Below are 19386 nucleotides of genomic sequence, written 5' to 3'. Positions count from 1 at the left end.
TCTCCTAGGGGTCAGAGTGGTGGGGTGAGGAATAGTCCTGCATTGCCTTTTTATGCTTGTGTTTGGACTTCGATGTATCAGAAGACTTTGAGGGGTGTGGACTGCTCGCAGTAATAACCCAGTGACTGGGACCATGTCCAGGCCCATAACTTAGAACTGGAGAAGGACCTATGGGAATGCCAAGACTACTTCTTGTGTTCAGTGACATACAGCTTCATCTGCCAGTTTTGAATCTTCTTAAGTTGCATGAGGGCGCACTTATCACAGAACTTAAATTGTGTCCCAAGACCAAGCACTATTGACACCTTTTTGCAGATCCGGGACCGACATTTGCTTCATGCAGTAGCGGCAAAGTTTGAATTCTGTCATTTTTAGTGAGATTATGGTTCCCTAACACAATATGAAAGTTTGCAAGTCTTCGGAAGAAGAGCTCAGGAGCAACACTGGAGTGGGCAGAAAGAAAAGAACTGATATCAACGTTCAGGAGTGGCGCTTAAATTTGGCCCTACTATGTCACTTCAGTGGTGGTAAAGATACAATGTCCAGCTGCACAATGCCATAGAGCGGCACACAGGATCATGCCACAAAAAAAAACACATTCTAGCTCTAGTATGGCACCTGGGGAATATTCTAAAATGAAGGTTCTGCGGCTGAATTATCTATTAAAAGGAGTGCATTTGGAAAACATCTGTAAATTGTAATTGTCCCCTACTCTGATAAGTAAGTGTTAAAAGCAAGTTGCAGATACGCAACCCAAAAAATGGTCGGCAACATTGTCTCATGATGGAAACCATAGACAGATGGATAAGGACGTGCTTTGACTGCTGTTCTCACACCTGTTCTTAGTAATTTGTCAGGAACAAATTGCAGGAGGCGCATGTGGAGTTTGGTGTCAGCTACCACTACAATGAAGGGTGCATGTAGTCTCAGAAGCCTCTGGAAATACAAAGCTGTCAGTCTACTTGAGCATTACGTTAATGATTGAAGTAGCCCACTCTGGGAAAAGGAAGATCTTCGACATGCTCACAACCAAAATTGCTCTATGAATGGAAATCTACATGTATGAACCAGGGAGGATTTTAGGTAGTTTACTAAGAATCTTAGCATCTAGAGGTTCTATAGTGCTACTTAATTGGATCACTAATGCATCCACATAAAGTAATATATCTCTCTTTTCCACAGGAAATTTGTCAGGGACAAGCACGAAAAGAGAGAGCTGGTAGGTGCCAGGTGTTAGCTTGAACCTAATAAAGTTAGAATAAATAGTGAGAAGTTAGCCATTGATTCTGGGATTTTATATTATGGGCTATTCAATTGCCAACATTTCCTGTTTAAATTACGCCATCTGGTAGTGCCTAAAAAGCATCCCAGGAAGCTTGTTTCCTTCCAGGGAGGACCTGGCTTAAAAGTTCAGGCTGGACAGTTCCCATGAGGAACAGGGTCAAGACGGATTTGCACATGGCTTGGTCCAAACTGGGGTGGCGTAGTGAGCAAAAGAACAATGGATTTAACCCAGCTCTCCTGACTGGGGCGATTGTTTGATTCATTCAGCATTGCGTCCATCATTTGTTGCTGCAGCACTTTTTACCCTAAGTGGGATGGGTATGCCTAGAAGTGGGTACCCTGCTCGCTATGCCACTGGATTTAAGCTAGCCTGGCTGATGAGGTGCGTTACCCCGAAACTGGTCCTAGGATACTGGTTTCCGGTCCAGGGAGGACCCGGCTTGGCAGTTCGGGCCCGACTGTTCCCATGAGGAACAGGGTCAAGCCTGATTTGCATATGGCTGGGTCCAAACTCGGGTGACGTAGTGGACAAAAAACAATGGATTTAACCCATATCTCTTGACTGGGGGTCAATTTTTGATTAATTCAGCATTTCGTCCATCATTTGTCGCCGGCGCCTAAAATTTAACTTCAGTGCAGGACCTGTTGCAAGTCATTGCGGGTGCTGTCTGCCTAGGAAATTAAAGCGACAGCAACACAATCTCTTATTCAACAAGTACTTGTGTGTTTTAATGCTTTAATATTTAATTTTTAGTTTCTCAAAAAAAAATATGATTTAAAAAAGCTTTCTGTGGTTTTCTGGGATTTAGGTGGCATATCACATTGCCGACTTTCTACATAGTTGCAAATATAGACCAAAATGTTCACAAGTTCCAAATGCGGACATTATCAGGTAATTATACAGAATGAAAAGACACTGATACGGAACAACTTACAGTCTAGGTTGTAAATCTAGATAAGAGAGACTTGGACATCAAGCATTAGCAGACTGCATACCCAGAACCCCGTGGATGGGATCCAGAGACTAAATGGGCTTGGTGTCTAACTCTCCTGTCCTTTCAACTCTCTGGAATGACTAAACATTGTTCGCATGAGAAGCCAAGGATTGAATACACATTAAGACAAAACACTCAATTATCAAAAAAGAAGGTACACACAGGGATGACCTTATCTTAGAAAATGCAGGTCTGAAAGGTTATGGACATTAAACTTACACTCAGCTCCCAGATGTAACACATTTATTGGAAGGGTTGAGGTATGTTAATGGGAAATGGTGGTCAGTGAAAATAAAAGTAGTGTATGTATTAATCATGTAATTCAGTAGTCTTTTTACACTCCATCCTGTGATTGAAAGGTGTCCTTTTGCATCATGCACAAATTGGCACATTGTAAGAGTACTCTATGCAGAAAATGTAATCATGAAAAAACATTGTACCTTCTCGGGCCAGATTCCCAGGTGGAAGTACAGCCTGGCCTGAAGCATGAGGTACTGCACGTTGTCAGGGAACATGGCGAGGTACAGATCAAGTGAGTCCCTCAGAAGCTGATAAGACTGGTCACTGCTCTCCCTGTTGGCAGAGAAGACAACATAACATGCAGTTCCAACACATGTTATGAGTCTGACAACTTCATATTATTTGAGGACCTGCAAACAGCATACTGAAAAAGGGCTGTGAGAACTACAAAAATAAGATGGATTTACTATGGTGTTCAGACTGGTTTCCAGTATGGTTATCTTCCCTATATTCACAATCTGTAAATACATCATGCCATCTATAGGCAGGGGGATATTCGCAGAACAGGAATCTCAGAATGACTTCCCATTCTGAATAAACCAATTTATTTCCTTTGATAAGATGGACTTACATTAGAAAGCTGCACCTATCAATCTCTTAACTTTAGCAGCAAACTGGATCCCACTTTGGGTATTGAGGGATTATCTGGGCCTCAGTAAAAATTTCATAACTTAGTTTTATTCCAATTTTATCTTTTAGCATCCTTTGGTCTCAGTGTCCACACACCTGCCCAGAACCTTCACGAGGCATCTGCAATTTCAGAAAAACTTTACAGCGCAAATGGGAATATATATTGCAGCCGCTGTTAAGATAGATGGGGGAGTTGATGCTCAAGTATGCTGAAAGGACCTTTGAGAGTCATAATAAAGGTAATTTTTCTAACTTCCTCAGTCAGTTCACAGGTATAATATCTCCTTTAGACCAAGCCAAGGGCAGAGCCTACAATGAATGCCGTGGCTAGGACATATTATAAACTTAATAGCATAGGACTCTGCAGAACCGTTTTCCAATTGTTGCACACACTTTCCTTTTAGTGGGCACACATAGAAGGGCTTAGTAAAGGTGGCCAAAGAAGAGCATATTGCTCCCTCTCAAATATATGTAGGAAGCAGATGTTGAATTGTTCCTGACGAGATGTAGCATGAGCTCTTCTTGTGCAAACCCCTGCGTAAACTGAAACACTGATGATTGGTTTTAAGAATAAGCTTAACCCAATTAAAACTCCATGAAGGAGGACAGCAAAGCCATTTTGAAGGAAGGGTGAGTAGATTTCCTTTGAGCCATATGAGTTTTCTTCCTCAATGGACAAAAAAGAAAACAGATAGGTTATTTCATGCTTAATCATCTGAGTTATACTTGCATGTGTGACGGTCCATTTAGGTGTGGATTAAAGACCCCCACAAACTGGACACATAAGAATTTTTATTTTATAACTAGTTTCTATTATAATTACATTTAATGTTGATCCATGTGAATAAGAATGACAATAATTAATACCTCAGGGATAACAATTACTTTTACAGCAAATAAAGTATAGAGACTACCAAACAATGTTCCATACTCATCTATAACCAGTTGCCTTGTGACATGTTTCACTTCAGTTTGTTGCACAGTCATGCAATAGCCAGCAGAACAGGGGGACCTCATTTAAGTGTTCTGAATAACACCATGCATCCCAGCACCCTGTCTCTTACTGTGCACTTCCCTAATTTGTGAGAGTTTACTTACCTTGTTCTCCTTAATATCACTATTGAGAAAGCGGAGCCTTAACCTCATGTTTGCAGCACCAATCTGAAAACAATGCTTACATATGATGGATGCATTTTGGAAGTGAAGAAACATTAGCACTTGTAACTTTTAAAATCCCATTAGCACGAGCTGAAGCCTGTTACAAGGTGCTGTAGCTGCACCCACAGCTTGCACCAAGCAAGGACATGGAAAAATTCGAATGGAAGAAAAGTGATACTTTTACATCTTCAAAATGTTCTGCCAGGTTGCACAAAATAAAGCAAGACAAATCACATTAACTTGAGGCCTGATGTTCAGGTCTAGTGCACTTTCACAAAGTAAGCATACTCAAGACATCATTGATTCACAAACAGGGACCATGTTAACATCCACCAAGGCCTGCAATGCTACCATAGCCAAATACTTATGAAAATGTGCAGCACATGACAATACTAAATAAGTATCACAGTGCAACCATATTTTGGGGAAAACAATTGAGAGAGTTAAGTTTACAACCAAAAATGTATTAAACGTTAAACTCGAACATACAAATGCTAATTCAACTCACTCTTTGTGTTGTGTTATTTCATAGTCTATGATTTTATAGAGTATTATGTTATCTGCTGTACTATTAGACGTGTGCTTTGTAATGCTATATTTCACCATATTGGGGTAGAAAGGTTGAATATCAATATGTAGCTAGTTTTGTTAATGTAGGTGATGACAGTGTTTCCATATGCTGCTATGAGCATTTGGTTTATGACTGTAAATGTTGATATATATATATATATATATATATATAACCTACTGGCGGTCGCCAGTAGGTAGTTATAGTTAGGATCGTTTTCCATAGGAAATCCACAACATTCTATTGGGAATAACTTTGGCGCCGAATGGGGATCTGCCTGTAATTTTCCTTAACTTTGTCTCGCTGCGCTCTGCTCCTTCCCTGAAAGTTTCGGGGGGATCCGTCAAGCGGGGGCCGAGATAAAAGGGGGGTCCCAAAACGTGTTTTCCTCATGTTAATTTCCATAGGGCGGTTGGACTCACTTTTAAACAACAAAAGAAGAGAGGTCTAATCTGGTCAAGTACACGACTACCAGAAATGTGGAGCAAAAGGATAAGTGGATAGTATTGATCACAGTCACTCTAGTTGAGTGGGATCACAGTCACTCTATTTGAGTAAGAAAGCCCTCACACACCGACCTAGTCAGTGTCATGCTTCATCATCGGGCCCCACCGAAGAGACCGAGTGTCTCTTCGGTGTGCTACGACGCCAGAAAGACTGCGGAGCTGGTTGTGTGGGGAGGAAGTGTTGTGAAGATTTCTCAAATTAAAAGTGACTAACAGGGTATCAAAAAAACTTTAATGAGTGATCCCTAAGACACGTGTAAGTGGTATATGTGTCTGAATTTAAAAGCCAAGGTTATTAGGATTTGGTTAAATTCAGCTAAATACCACAAATTAATTAAAATCAGTCAACATGTTTCTGCCTTCAGTGTGGTATGTATTCACCATGGCATTCTTCAGGACTATAACCCCGGCGGTGTGGACACTCTAATAGTCCACCCTGACCTGGGGGCGTGAAAGTGAAAAGGAAAAGTGAAAAAAGTGCTTAAAAAATTGGGAGAGCAAATTGCTCAATCCAAAAAACCCAAATTATGGGTGTATCAGCACTTTAAAATTGGGCGCCTCGTCGGGGTCCGGTCAAGAGGGTCCGGTCAAGAGGGTTCTAGCAGGTTGCCAAGCGGGATGTGAGCGCAGAGGGCGATGTGCCAAGCGCGCTCCAACCCCCCTCCCGAGACCCATGGTGCAAGTAGCGCCCAATTTTAAAGTGCTGATACACCCATAATTTGGGTTTTTTGGATTGAGCAATTTGCTCTCCCAATTTTTTAAGCACTTTTTTCACTTTTCCTTTTCACTTTCACGCCCCCAGGTCAGGGTGGACTATTAGAGTGTCCACACCGCCGGGGTTATAGTCCTGAAGAATGCCATGGTGAATACATACCACACTGAAGGCAGAAACATGTTGACTGATTTTAATTAATTTGTGGTATTTAGCTGAATTTAACCAAATCCTAATAACCTTGGCTTTTAAATTCAGACACATATACCACTTACACGTGTCTTAGGGATCACTCATTAAAGTTTTTTTGATACCCTGTTAGTCACTTTTAATTTGAGAAATCTTCACAACACTTCCTCCCCACACAACCAGCTCCGCAGTCTTTCTGGCGTCGTAGCACACCGAAGAGACACTCGGTCTCTTCGGTGGGGCCCGATGATGAAGCATGACACTGACTAGGTCGGTGTGTGAGGGCTTTCTTACTCAAATAGAGTGACTGTGATCCCACTCAACTAGAGTGACTGTGATCAATACTATCCACTTATCCTTTTGCTCCACATTTCTGGTAGTCGTGTACTTGACCAGATTAGACCTCTCTTCTTTTGTTGTTTGACATTTAACCGGGGACTAAGAGAGTGTCTTTGAATTTCCCTACCTCTCTCCTTGTTGATATATATGGACTCACTTTTAGCCCGAACGGCTGAATGGATTTCCACCAAACTTGGCAAAATTGTAGGGACTGGTACCCCGATGTGCCTTTGCTATGTCTCAAGATATATGAATCCGAAACCGGTCCCAGGATGCTTGTTTCCAGTCCAGGGAAGATATGGCTTGGCATTTCGGGCTGGACTGTTCCCATGAGGCACAGGGTCAGACTGATTTGCATATGGCCATGTCTGAACTGGGGTGGCGGAGTGAGCTAAAGAATGGTGATGGATTAAACCCAGATCAGTTGACTGGGGGTGAGTGTTTGATTTGCTCAAACGCTCCGTCCATCCTCCCCTTTTGTATCGCTTTGTTCGCCCTAAGTGTGGCAGGGTATGCTCAGACGTGAGTCCCTTGCTCACTTTGCCACTGGATTCAAGATAGCCTGGCTGATGAGGATCATGAATCCGAAACCGGTCCCAGGATGCTTGTTTCCGGTGCAGGGAAGATATGGCTTGGCATTTCGGGCTGGACTGTTCCCATGAGGCACAGGGTCAGACTGATTTGCATATGGCCATGTCTGAACTGGGGTGGCGGAGTGAGCTAAAGAATGGTGATGGATTAAACCCAGATCAGTTGACTGGGGGTGAGTGTTTGATTTGCTCAAACTCTCCGTCCATCCTCCCCTTTTGTATCGCTTTGTTCGCCCTAAGTGTGGCAGGGTATGCTCAGACGTGAGTCCCTTGCTCACTTTGCCACTGGATTCAAGATAGCCTGGCTGATGAGGATTATGAATCCGAAACCGGTCCCAGGATGCTTGTTTCCGGTCCAGGGAAGATATGGCTTGGCATTTCGGGCTGGACTGTTCCCATGAGGCACAGGGTCAGACTGATTTGCATATGGCCATGTCTGAACTGGGGTGGCGGAGTGAGCTACAGAATGGTGATGGATTAAACCCAGATCAGTTGACTGGGGGTAAGTGTTTGATTTGCTCAAACGCTCCGTCCATCCTCCCCTTTTGTATCGCTTTGTTCGCCCTAAGTGTGGCAGGGTATGCTCAGACGTGAGTCCCTTGCTCACTTTGCCACTGGATTCAAGATAGCCAGGCTGATGAGGATTATGAATCCGAAACCGGTCCCAGGATGCTTGTTTCCGGTCCAGGGAAGATATGGCTTAGCATTTCGGGCTGGACTGTTCCCATGAGGCACAGGGTCAGACTGATTTGCATATGGCCATGTCTGAACTGGGGTGGCGGAGTGAGCTAAAGAATGGTGATGGATTAAACCCAGATCAGTTGACTGGGGGTGAGTGTTTGATTTGCTCAAACGCTCCGTCCATCCTCCCCTTTTGTATCAAGATATATGCTCCAGTGGTTTTTACGAAAATTAACTTTGAAAAAAGATATATTGGGCTACATTGGGCTATATATATGTTAGAGCCCAAATGTAGCCCAATGTAGCCCAAAGTAGCCCAAAGATGGCCACCAGAGACAAAAAAAAACAAATGTAGCCCAAATATCAGCCAGATGTAGCCCAACTATAGCCCAATGACAGAATGTCCCAGAGTGTTCTAAAGAACAACTAGAGCGCTAACAGTCTTACTTATGACAAAAGTATGGCACACCTGAAGTCATCTTGATTGGAATAAAGTGTTAACACTTAAAACATTTAATTTGCAAAGGAACAAAATGAGGGGGTTCATTTTGCCATAGAAATTATGATTAGTGCTGAAGAAAGAAAAATTAGGGCACATTTTGAGTGACTTCTCAAATCCTCTTATATTTCATTAAATAAATTCTGATATGCAGTCTCCCAAGATGGCCACCAGAGACAAAAGAGCCCAAATGTAGCCCAAATATCAGCCAGATGTAGCCCAACTATAGCCCAATGACAGAATGTCCCAGAACAACTAGAACGCTAACAGTCTTACTTATGACAAAAGTATGGCACACCTGAAGTCATCTTGATTGGAATAAAGTGGTAACACTTAATACATTTAATTTAAAAAGGAACAAAATGAGGGGTTTCATTTTGCCATAGAAATTTTATATATATATATATATATATATATATATATATATATATATATATATATAAATATATATATATATATATTCACTGAAAAAACCATAGGTTTCACACCAGTTATAGTTAGGAACTAGCATTTAAAAAACCTATTAAATTCACTGAAAAAACCATAGGTTTCACACCAGTTATAGTTAGGTTGAAATTTTACTCGCATAAAACCATTGAAATTCCCACGTTATAGTTAGTTGGACTCACTATAACTAGCGCGTGCAATGCACTGCTGATGACGTCACATATTACATCACTCATGACATGGTCAGTGACATCACTCATGACATCACTGATGACATCTCAAATGACATCACTGATGACATCATCCAGTGAATGTGTATCTTTCTGAAAAATACATATTTTTTATATATGTATATCTAAAGGTTGATGGAAGAATAAATGGGTAAATAAATGTCTAAATGGATGTTTTTTTGTGTAAAATTGATTGGTTAACTGACTTATTAAATGTATCTTAGTGAATACATATATTAGCGAGTAATGTTTAAATATTTAAATATCTGTATCTGTGTCTCAGTTTGTGTATAAGTGGCTGCATGGGTTGGTGAGTAGCTACATGAGTGTGTATATGGGTTATTAGTTGTTTTTTGAGTATCAGTATCAGTGTCTGTATGGTTCGGTGGGGATATTACTTAGAGCACAGATGCATGAATGAGTGACTCACTATTTGTATTTATTTTGAAGAGAGCATGTGTGCAAGACTGTATGGGTGGATGATTGTGTGTATGGGTGGGTTAGTGAGCATGTGTTTTTATAATTGATTGTTTAAGAGAGTAAATATGTTTCCGTTTCTGTAGAAGTATGTGTAGTGGTGTGTATATAGCAGTTTAATCAAGTAAATGTTTTTGATAGTTTATTTGCATGTGTGAATTTGTGTGTGAGTAACTATATGGATGAGTATTAGTGTATAACAGGATGTATAGGTGTATGAGTACATATGATGAGTAAGTACATGCATGAGTGACTATATAGAACTGTTGGTGAATGAGTGGATGTGTATGTAGATGTTGGAATTACCTAATAAGTTGTTGTAATTGGTATTGGTTTCTCCTTTTTTAAGAAAATGCTAGTTTCTATTTTTGAATGTGTGTGTCAAAGGTTATTTTATGCTGATAGGAGGTCTGCCACTTTGTCACAAGGATGTTGTCATCAGTGATGTCATTTGAGATGTCATCAGTGATGTCATGAGTGATGTCACTGACCAGGTCATGAGTGATGTAATATGTGACGTCATCAGCAGTGCATTGCACGCGCAAGTTATAGTGAGTCCAACTAACTAGAACGTGGGAATTTCAATGGTTTTATGCGAGTAAAATTTCCACCTAACTATAACTGGTGTGAAACCTATGGTTTTTTCAGTGAATATATATATATATATATATGTATATATATATATATATATATATATATACATATATATATATATATGTGTTGCTTTCCCATATTAACAATAATTGAGGGTGAGGGGGCAGGTTGTATTGGCATCACAGCGTTTAGCGTGCCCACATTTTAGTTTTAGTTTTTTAATGGGATAGCAACCTTCTTCCATTTTTCAACAATTAATTTCTTTATAAATTTATGTTTACAAAACAGCAATGGACTGTGAGCACAAGCGATTACCAGTGGCTGAGATTAAATCAAGCATTCTATCCATCACTGTTTCTACACTTTAGTGGAACCAAGCTTTACATGGCTGATGAACCCATAACAAGGGCAAATCTGGTCCAGGGTTGCTTGTGTTCCGGTTCAGCGAGAAACTGGCTTGGCAGTTCGGGCTGCCCTGTTCCCAATGGAACATGTTAAAGACTGATTTCCATATAGCTGGATACCAACTGAGGTGGCAGGGTGTGTAAAACATCAACAGACCGGGATGCAGCGCAGTGGGTGAGATTAATTCAAGCATTCCATCCATCACTTTTTGTACCCTTTAGCTTTCTTACGTTTTAGACCTTATTTTTATAATGGGTAGTAAAAGTTTTCAATTTTTTAACAATTGATTTCTTTATAAGTCTATTTTACAAAACAAATTGATGAGATTCCAAACAGACATGAGTGGTTCTGTATGCGATGCTAACTGACTGACCGCAAACATTTCTTTGAGAATCATCTTACATTTTGTATTCGTCAAATTAGGACATAATGTTGTTTCTTTCAAACTGCTAATTCCTATTTAACCCCTCCCATGCTGATGACGAGCCACGGTGCTCATGTGCTGATGACGAGCTGAGCTCGTCATGGCCGTTAGAACGCTCACACGCGGGGATAATTCCCCTGCTGTACTGAGCGTTCTAAGGAACGGGTGTGGCCGTGACGAGCTCAGCTCGTCATTCGCACGCGAGCACTGTGGATGATGGCGAGCTGAGCTCGTCATCAGCACCGGGGCGCTGTGCGCCCCCCGCCTCCCAGCACAGCGGGGGAATTACCCCCGCAGAGAAGGGGTTAAGTGTCGTGCCTGCCTCAGTCAATATGCAAAAAACAATTCACTAACCCATTGTTGTGCAAAGGTCCTGCTCATACAATGGCAAATCACCTGCCTTAATAATAGTAAGGTGTCGGGATTGAATCCTGCAGGTAGAAGCAGGTTTTAGCATTCACAGGAATTCAATGCAATCTTTTAAGAATGAGTTGGATGGGGTTCCGCTTCTGAAGTTTTAAGCACATTCTAGCTTTCTTGTTCTGTAAATTTTGTACTCCCCCAGGCGAGTTTCTTTGTGAGCTCATAGCAGAAACTGCAGGAATGAAAGGGTCTTGCCGGCTCAATTCTGTGATTGGATTGCAGGAAAATGAAATTACCCCAAATAAACAAATTACCTTCTATGAGGGTCAGTGTTTCCTATTGGAATGGTTTGTTACGGAAATTGCACCTTGTCAGTACTTGTTTTACAGGTTTTCCCTTACTTGTCAGTTAGACAGATCCTACATTTTACTTCTGCTAATGTTTTGGCATTACTGTTAAATTGGTCCACAAACTAGTACTATACTTCTTAGTGGGTGTTCGCCAGTAGCTTACCCTATTTTGTTATGGCTTGACGCTTTTTGGCTCCACCACTTGCATTGTTGCACTGTTTTTGGTGACGATTTCATTCCATATGGATATAAAAGATTGTGATTCCTTTTTTTGTATCAGTGGTATAACTGCCAGAATGTTATGGTTTGTGTCAAGTGTAGTTGGTCTGTCAATATTGGTATTTATGTTTAGAAGGGTTTTGGGACTGCCCTTTCCAAAGCAAAGGGGTTTTGTTATTTGGCTTGTTATTGGCGAGCCTTCCTCTAGAGTTAGGCGAGTTGGAGGTGTTGTTTTCTTACAATATTTATTAATTTAGATGTTGCCATTGACAAAAAGGCAACCTGACGTTATTTTTATTTTATTTTTTTGTTGAAATTTTTATTGAAGAAACATAAATACAACAAAACAAACTTCACAAGGCAAGGACATAATAATACATTGACATGGGTCCGTGTGGGCGAGGCTCAAGGGGTAAATCAATATAGCACCATCGGAGAGAACGGGGGGTAGGGGCGGACAAGGAAACAAGCAAACAGAATATAATAGATGACGAGTGAATGCCAATTAGGGGGTCAAAGACACGTCAATGGTTACATCGTGTGGGGGAGTACATATATTACCACGGTAAGCATTCCACTGAGACCAAATTCTACCCCATTTCTTGGGCCGTCCCCGGGAAAGGTACACAGTTTTCTCCCGGAACATGCACCAGTCCATGTTGTCTTTCCACGTGGACAGGGTAGGTGGTCTATGCGAACCCCAGAGCTGGGCAATGTCCCTCTTCGCAACCATATTTCCAAGAGTCGCCCATGTGATCTGAGTTGAGCTATAGTCATTAGGCTCCCAGACATTCAACAGACAACGCCTGGCCTCGGGCAGCAGGGACACACCTGTGACACTCTCCATGACTTCATGCACTCAAGACCAAAATCTGACCACCTTTGGGCATTCCCACAATATGTGGAAAAAAGAACCAGACATCCCACAGCCACGCTTACATAGCCCATCCAAAGAAAAACCCATTCGAACCAGGCTAGGCCCAGTGACATACACTCGATGAAGTATCGTCAGTTGGATGAACCGCAGTCGGGCAGGAATGGCGGCCTCCTTAGGAGAGGACAGTGCGGATTGCCAGTCCTCATCGTCCAATTCAAGCCCGTCAGCACCCCACGAAGCCCGGAGGCGGACCAGCAAGTCAGCTCTGTTATTAATGAGTTTCTTGTAGATGAGAGAGATTGTGCTGTCGGGCATGTGACCATCCAAAATACGGTCCTCCAAAGGGGAAGACTCAGGGATATCGACACCCGCCGCAAACACAGACAACAGAGCGTGGCGGATCTGGGCATACCTAAAGAATTCAGTATCGCCAAGCTCATACTCAACTCGCAGCACATCAAAGGACTTAACGGTACCCTTCGACCACAAATCGCCCACTCTGCTAATACCGATCACATCCCATTTATCAAATCCTTTCGTTCTCCACAGATGGCCCAAGCATTCTGAATCATACAAAGGGGTGGCTTGAGTAAATCTGCCCCGCCAGCCCAAAGCCGCATTCGCATCCTGCCACACTCTCACAGCTATCTTGGTGGGACCGGTCAGTGCTCCGCGGAGACCACCAGAGTACAACGCTCTGGAGAAGGTCCCCCCTGGCAAAATAAATCTATCCATCGAGAATGCCGGTGCAGGGCCCGGTGCGTAGGTCACGTGGTTAACTGCACTCAGTTGGGATGCCCAATAGTAACGCCTGATGTCCGGGAGGGCTATCCCGCCATCGTACCATGGAAGAGTGAGCTTAGAAAGGGCGATACGGGCACGCCCATCCCAGACCAGTTGTCTCTGCAGGCTCTCCACTTCACGAAAATAGCCCGAAGCAATCGGGTCAAAAGAGTTCTGGAGTGCATACAAAAATCGGGGCAGGGACATCATCTTGAAAAGCGCTGCCCTGCCGAGGGGCGACAGCGGCAACCTACGCCAGCGAGCCACATCAAGCTTGAGCCGCTGAAGGGGGGGCAATAAATTGAGTTCATAACGCCTGTGGGGGTCCAGGGAAACATAAATCCCCAAATACCTGAAACCAGTCTCCGTCCCTTGAATCGGAAATCTACGCGGCAGCGGAGGGAGATCTCCAGCCAAAACGCAGACGCAGGATTTAGCACAATTAATAACGAGACCGGAGTTCCTACCGAAGGAAGTAAGAACATCAAAAAGCACATTAAGGGACTTTTTAGGGGAGGTGAGGTACAGTAGGATGTCGTCTGCTTATAGCGAGACTCGATCCTCAAAGTCAGGGCACCACCGGATGCCCCGCATAGAAGGTTCCCAGCGAAGCCACGCCGCAAGCGGCTCGAGAGCGAGAGCAAACAGCAGGGGGGACAGCGGACAGCCCTGACGGGTGCCCCGCCCCAGCGCAAAAACGCAAGACACTCGTCCGTTAACAACTACCTGGGCCAGGGGGCTCTCGTAAAGGAGTTGCACCCAGGCTATGAAGCCCGGACCAAACCCGAATTTCGAGAGGGCCGCCCAAAGGTAGGGCCATTCGATAGTGTCGAAGGCCATGGTAGCGTCAAGAGAAGCCAAAATGGCCGGTTCAGTAAGCGTCTCAGCTCTCGCGAAAACCCCGTGGAGTCTGCACAAATTCAAAGCTGTGTTGCGGTGCGGGATAAAACCGGATTGATCAGGATGGATCAGGTCCCCGATCACGGCTACCAAGCGATTAGCCAGCAATTTGGCCAAAATCTTGGGCTCGGTGTTGAGCAAAGAGATTGGTCTATACGAAGCACAGCGATCCCGAGGCTTACCCTCCTTGGAAATGACGACAATGGTAGCAAGCCGTTGGTCGAGAGGGAGGGAGCCAGAGTCCAGGGCCTCGAGAAACATATCTCGCAGATAGGGCGCCATTTTGTCGGGTCGCAATTTGTACAATTCAATGGGCAAACCATTGGGGCCTAGCACCTTGCCCGAACGGAGGGAACGAATAGCCACGCGACTTCATCGACTGTAAGCGGAGCATCCAGGAGGTCTCTGTCGGCGTCAGAGAGGCAAGGCAGAGCATGTCTCGCAACAGTAGACGGGAGTCATCCTCATCCCTGTCACAAACAGAGGTGTACACAGCTTCAAAGTGGTCCGCAAAACACTGAACGATCCCAACAGGACCAGTGACACACTCACCATCAAGCTTCTCAATCACGGGGACCACACGATTCACTCTCTCCTTTTATCCAACCACGCTAGCAGTTTACCCGCCTTATCACCCACATCGTACAATCGTCCCTGCTGCTCCCTGTACATCACTTTCGCAGCATCCATCACAAAAGCCTTGTAGTCAGCTTGTTACAAAGCAAGGGAGTGCAGCGTAGTACTGGAGACGCCCAGCCGGAGGTCGTCCTCCAGAACTGATATCTCGGATTCCAAGCGCGCAACCTCCACATTTGCAGCCTTTTTAGCAGCGACAATCAGGGATAAGGACTGACCACGTACAACAGTTTTAAATGCTTCCCACAAAGAAACAGCAGAAGAAACAGACCCCACATTGTCATCAAAATAATGGTCAATGGCTTTAACAAGATCAGAGCGGGTCTTGGGGTTCTGAAAGTACCACGGGTTAATAGGAGCTATTCTGCCCTCATCGCCCGCCCCTACCACATACCGGAGCCACAAGGGGGAGTGATCAGAAATACCCCTAGGGAGCTGACGAATTTCCCTGATGGAGGAGGACTGGACCGCCGGCATTAAGAAATAGTCCAATCTAGAAAGACTAAAGTGTGCCCCAGAGTGAAAGGTGTATTGTAACTGTGTAGGGTGCAGCAGTCTCCAGGCGTCGACAAGCCCGAAGGTTTCCATCAGATCACTCAACCACCCTTGCGCCCTAGGTAAATCTCTGGGAGGATGACGATCAAGGGTGCCGGAGACAACCGAGTTAAGATCTCCACCCAAGATCAGAAGCCCCTCAGGAAGATCTAATAAAAGTCTACACAGATCAGCATAGGGTGAAGCCTGCAGGCCCGGGGGGACGTAGACTGAAAGTATGGACACGGTCTTCCCCTCCCACCTCCCAGTGAGCACCGCATAGCGCCCCCTGTCGTCAAGTCGTACCGCGTCAACGGCGAAAGGGAGAGAGGACCTAATAAGAATACCTGCCCCCCTAGACCCAGAAGTAAACCCCGCGTGGGCCACCAATCGCTACCCGCGCCTATTCAGCGCCTGACAAGCGTTGCCTATTAAATGCGTCTCCTGTAGAAGGACGATATCGGGGGAATGACGCCTCAGGAACCGCAAAACAACACTGCGCTTAATCCTGTCCCCTAATCCATTGACATTCCAGGATAACAGTCTCAACTCGCCGCCCCCCATCCCCGAAAGGTAAAAGGAGCAGGTCCCACAGAGAACACCACAATCAATACAGAAACGAAAAACAATACGATGCCTCGTGAATTAACAAAAACACCCCCCCACCCCCCAACTGAACCATGTTACTCCCCCCCACCCTGCACCTCTGCGTAAGACTAATAAACCACCCCAACTTGCAGTGTGCCTGTCGCCCCATTACTAACTAGCTACGCAAAGAACCCAGGAGGAGGAAGAGTCCCCATTCACCGCCCGCCACCCCCAGGCGGATCTAGGCCTAACAAAGATCCAAGTCCAGACTCAGCTGACACAGCGAGAAAGTGCAGACGCCGGGATCCACCGGTGAAGTCCTCATTCAGCCACACCTCCGTCGGCTCCACCAGGGTGCCCAGTACGTTCGTTTCCCTTAGGCAGGGAGTCGAGCCAGTCACTCACATTATCAGGGCGAGTAAAAAAGAAGACAAGTTCCCGATATTCAATTCGAAGCCTGGTAGGGAACAACAAGGAGTATTTAAAACCCAAGTCCCGCAATCGCTTCTTAACTCCCTGAAATCTAAGTCTTTGCTTCTGGACAAGCGGTGAAAAGTCAGGATCAAAGGAAACGGAGGCATTTTCAAAGTTAACTGGGCCCTTGTCCCGTGAGGCCTGTAAGACAGCGTCCCGGTCTCTAAAGTGGAACAACCTGGCAACAATGGGCCTCGGGGGGGGCACCTGGCTGAGCCTTTCCGCCGGGAACACGATGAGCGCGCTCGACCGCAAAGAACTTACTCAGTCCAGCGGGAGACAAATGGTTAGCAATCAAGTCCTCAACCAAGAGATCGACCCCCCCAGCCTCTGAATTCTCCGGGACTCCAATAAGGCGCACATTGTTGTGACGGGCCCTATTTTCGTAGTCCTCGAGACGACGAGCCAGCAGGTCGTGCGAGGAACGTAGATTGGCGATCTCCGTCTGGGCCTCCGTGACATCCGCGGTGAGACTGGAAGTCTTCAGGCCCAATGACTCAACCCTTTCATTAGTCTTCGACAGATCCGCTCTAATCAGCGTAATGTCGACGGCCACAGTGTCGATCTTGGAAGCCAAGGCCTCGTATTGCTGTCCCATAGAGGCCTGCATATTGGCTATGGCTCCCATGACGTCCTGCAATGATGGGTCCGAGGACGTCGGAAAGAGGGTCTTGAAGGTATCCGAGGCACGGCCAGAAGCGCCGGGCGACCCCTTGACCTGTGAGTAAAGACGATGCAAAAGTGGACCCCAGCGTCCAAATTCGATTTTTCAAAGTGTCCGAAGATCAGCAAGGATATGCGAACAAAAGCCCGACCTCGAAATCAGGATGTTGCCAGGATAATCGTGAGGGGCGTCGCGGGTCCGGGGAGCTCTGTGCTCACGCGACCATCTTGGATGCCCGCGAAGCTCCTCCCTCTAACCTGACGTTATTAAAAACAGGAGGGACCCGCAGCCGGGGCTGCTCCAACTCACAATACACAAAACTTTAAATATAGGGTCATAGGGAAATCTTTAAAGACCAGGTAGTGTTCAATCCCCACTCTACCGCTAAACAACAAACCAAGAAACTACCGAATCTTAGATGTCTAGGCCGAAGAAAAAAAACAACACCATCTAGTGCAAAAGAATCCCATCAGCCCACATAAGTGGCTACTCTTCGTCATCTGGGATTTGTGGGAGGTTGCCGTATTCGTGCAACCCACCAAGTTGAGTATCAAAACTCAGATAGTTTTGTACCCCAGTGATCGGTACAGCCATTCGCTAGTCTTGATATGAGGTGCTGAAGGTTTGCAGTGCAAAAAGTGAAAATCATACAGTGAAATTGATCAAATTGGCTACTGGGATAATTTCTGAAACTTTAATAAACATTATCACAGTGTCAAGCTTAAAAACAGTGCACTGACAGTTTGAAAGAATAACTGTCAATTATCAACAGGATCGAATCTCATCCCATCTTACTTGACCCAGGCCATCCAAGAACTTTATTGCCCAGATTCTCTCTCATTGCGTGCATTGGCAATCTTGTCCAGCCAACCACTTTTATGTGACAACCAATGTCTCAAAAAGAAAATTAGATAGAATATTAAATGTACTTACCCAGCTTTGTGTGGGAGTACTCCTCACCTCTCCTGGCGACTGCTCAGGGGATGAGGCCCCGCTCTAGAAATAGGTAAACATAACAGATCACACTAGGAGTGACTCTCTCTATGGATCAGTTCCTAACTAAACCTTATTACATCTAAAAACTCCCTAAACAAAAACTTATCACAGGATGCCCCTTACCAAGGTGTATCTATGGAACTTCTAATGACAGGTGCTCTTAATGTTGTAGCATTCGTCCTCCGTATGTACAGGCCAGCTTGAGCAAAAAACATATGTTGCCATGCAAACCTGGCGAGTAAGTCAACACTACTAGAGAAATCTGATGGGCCCTGAAAAAAGGCTCTTTCAAAAATAAGATATCCAAAATACCATCTCGCGTCTAGTTTCAATAAACATGGATATCTAACAAACAAAGTCATTACTCACTTATGGCTCGATATACAGTTATTGATGAATAAACTTAGCATGTAGGCAATGTGGCTCGTCAATCTTAAAACTGACTCTCAATACACTGATACACCGGTTGCCACATGTGATTATTTATAATGCCTATGCTCGATTTAAGTGAAAACATAGGCAAAAGGTAGGTAACCTCGAGGCAAATGTTGAATCGCGGCTGAAAGCTAAGCAGAGCTTAATGCTTACTGCCTGCAGTGCAGTACAATTGTGACCCTCGGGGCTAGTCTAATACAACACATAAAGTATACAGAACATACTGCCCCTTACCTGTCCGTCGGTGCCTCGGGAAAGAACTGAGCCGAGGGGGAGGTGAGTGTGATATCTCTATGGTAGGTTTAAATAGATGATGATAGGTGTCCTCCTCGGTAAAAAAACCGGAAAAAAGGACTCTCGACCACAGTGTTGGTAACGCGGAAGGAGACAACGGATGCAAGGACGTCCGCGCATGCGTTGGATGCGCGGTCAGTGTCGCGTTGATTCCTTCCCGAGCAGTCATGGGAATTGTAGTTTGTATTTCGAGTAATTCATTACGAACTCGATCGTTTAATAAAGTTACACGGTATTTGAAAAAG

General features: G+C 44.6%; 1 protein-coding gene across 3 annotated transcripts in view; it reads right to left on the bottom strand.

Moving 5' to 3' along the window:
* Positions 1–19386, bottom strand: part of FBXO21 (F-box protein 21) — a 179000-nt gene that overhangs the window by 49334 nt on the left and 110280 nt on the right. For all 3 annotated transcript variants that reach the window (XM_078667123.1, XM_078667124.1, XM_078667125.1), the window contains one exon: positions 2720–2852. In XM_078667123.1, coding sequence (XP_078523249.1) covers positions 2720–2852 — 133 coding nt within the window. The remainder of the gene's footprint in view (positions 1–2719; positions 2853–19386) is intronic.

The sequence above is a fragment of the Lissotriton helveticus genome, chromosome 11 (assembly GCF_964261635.1).
Source record: "Lissotriton helveticus chromosome 11, aLisHel1.1, whole genome shotgun sequence".
Classification (NCBI taxonomy): domain Eukaryota; kingdom Metazoa; phylum Chordata; class Amphibia; order Caudata; family Salamandridae; genus Lissotriton; species Lissotriton helveticus.
This window is presented reverse-complemented; position numbering and strand designations above follow the sequence as displayed.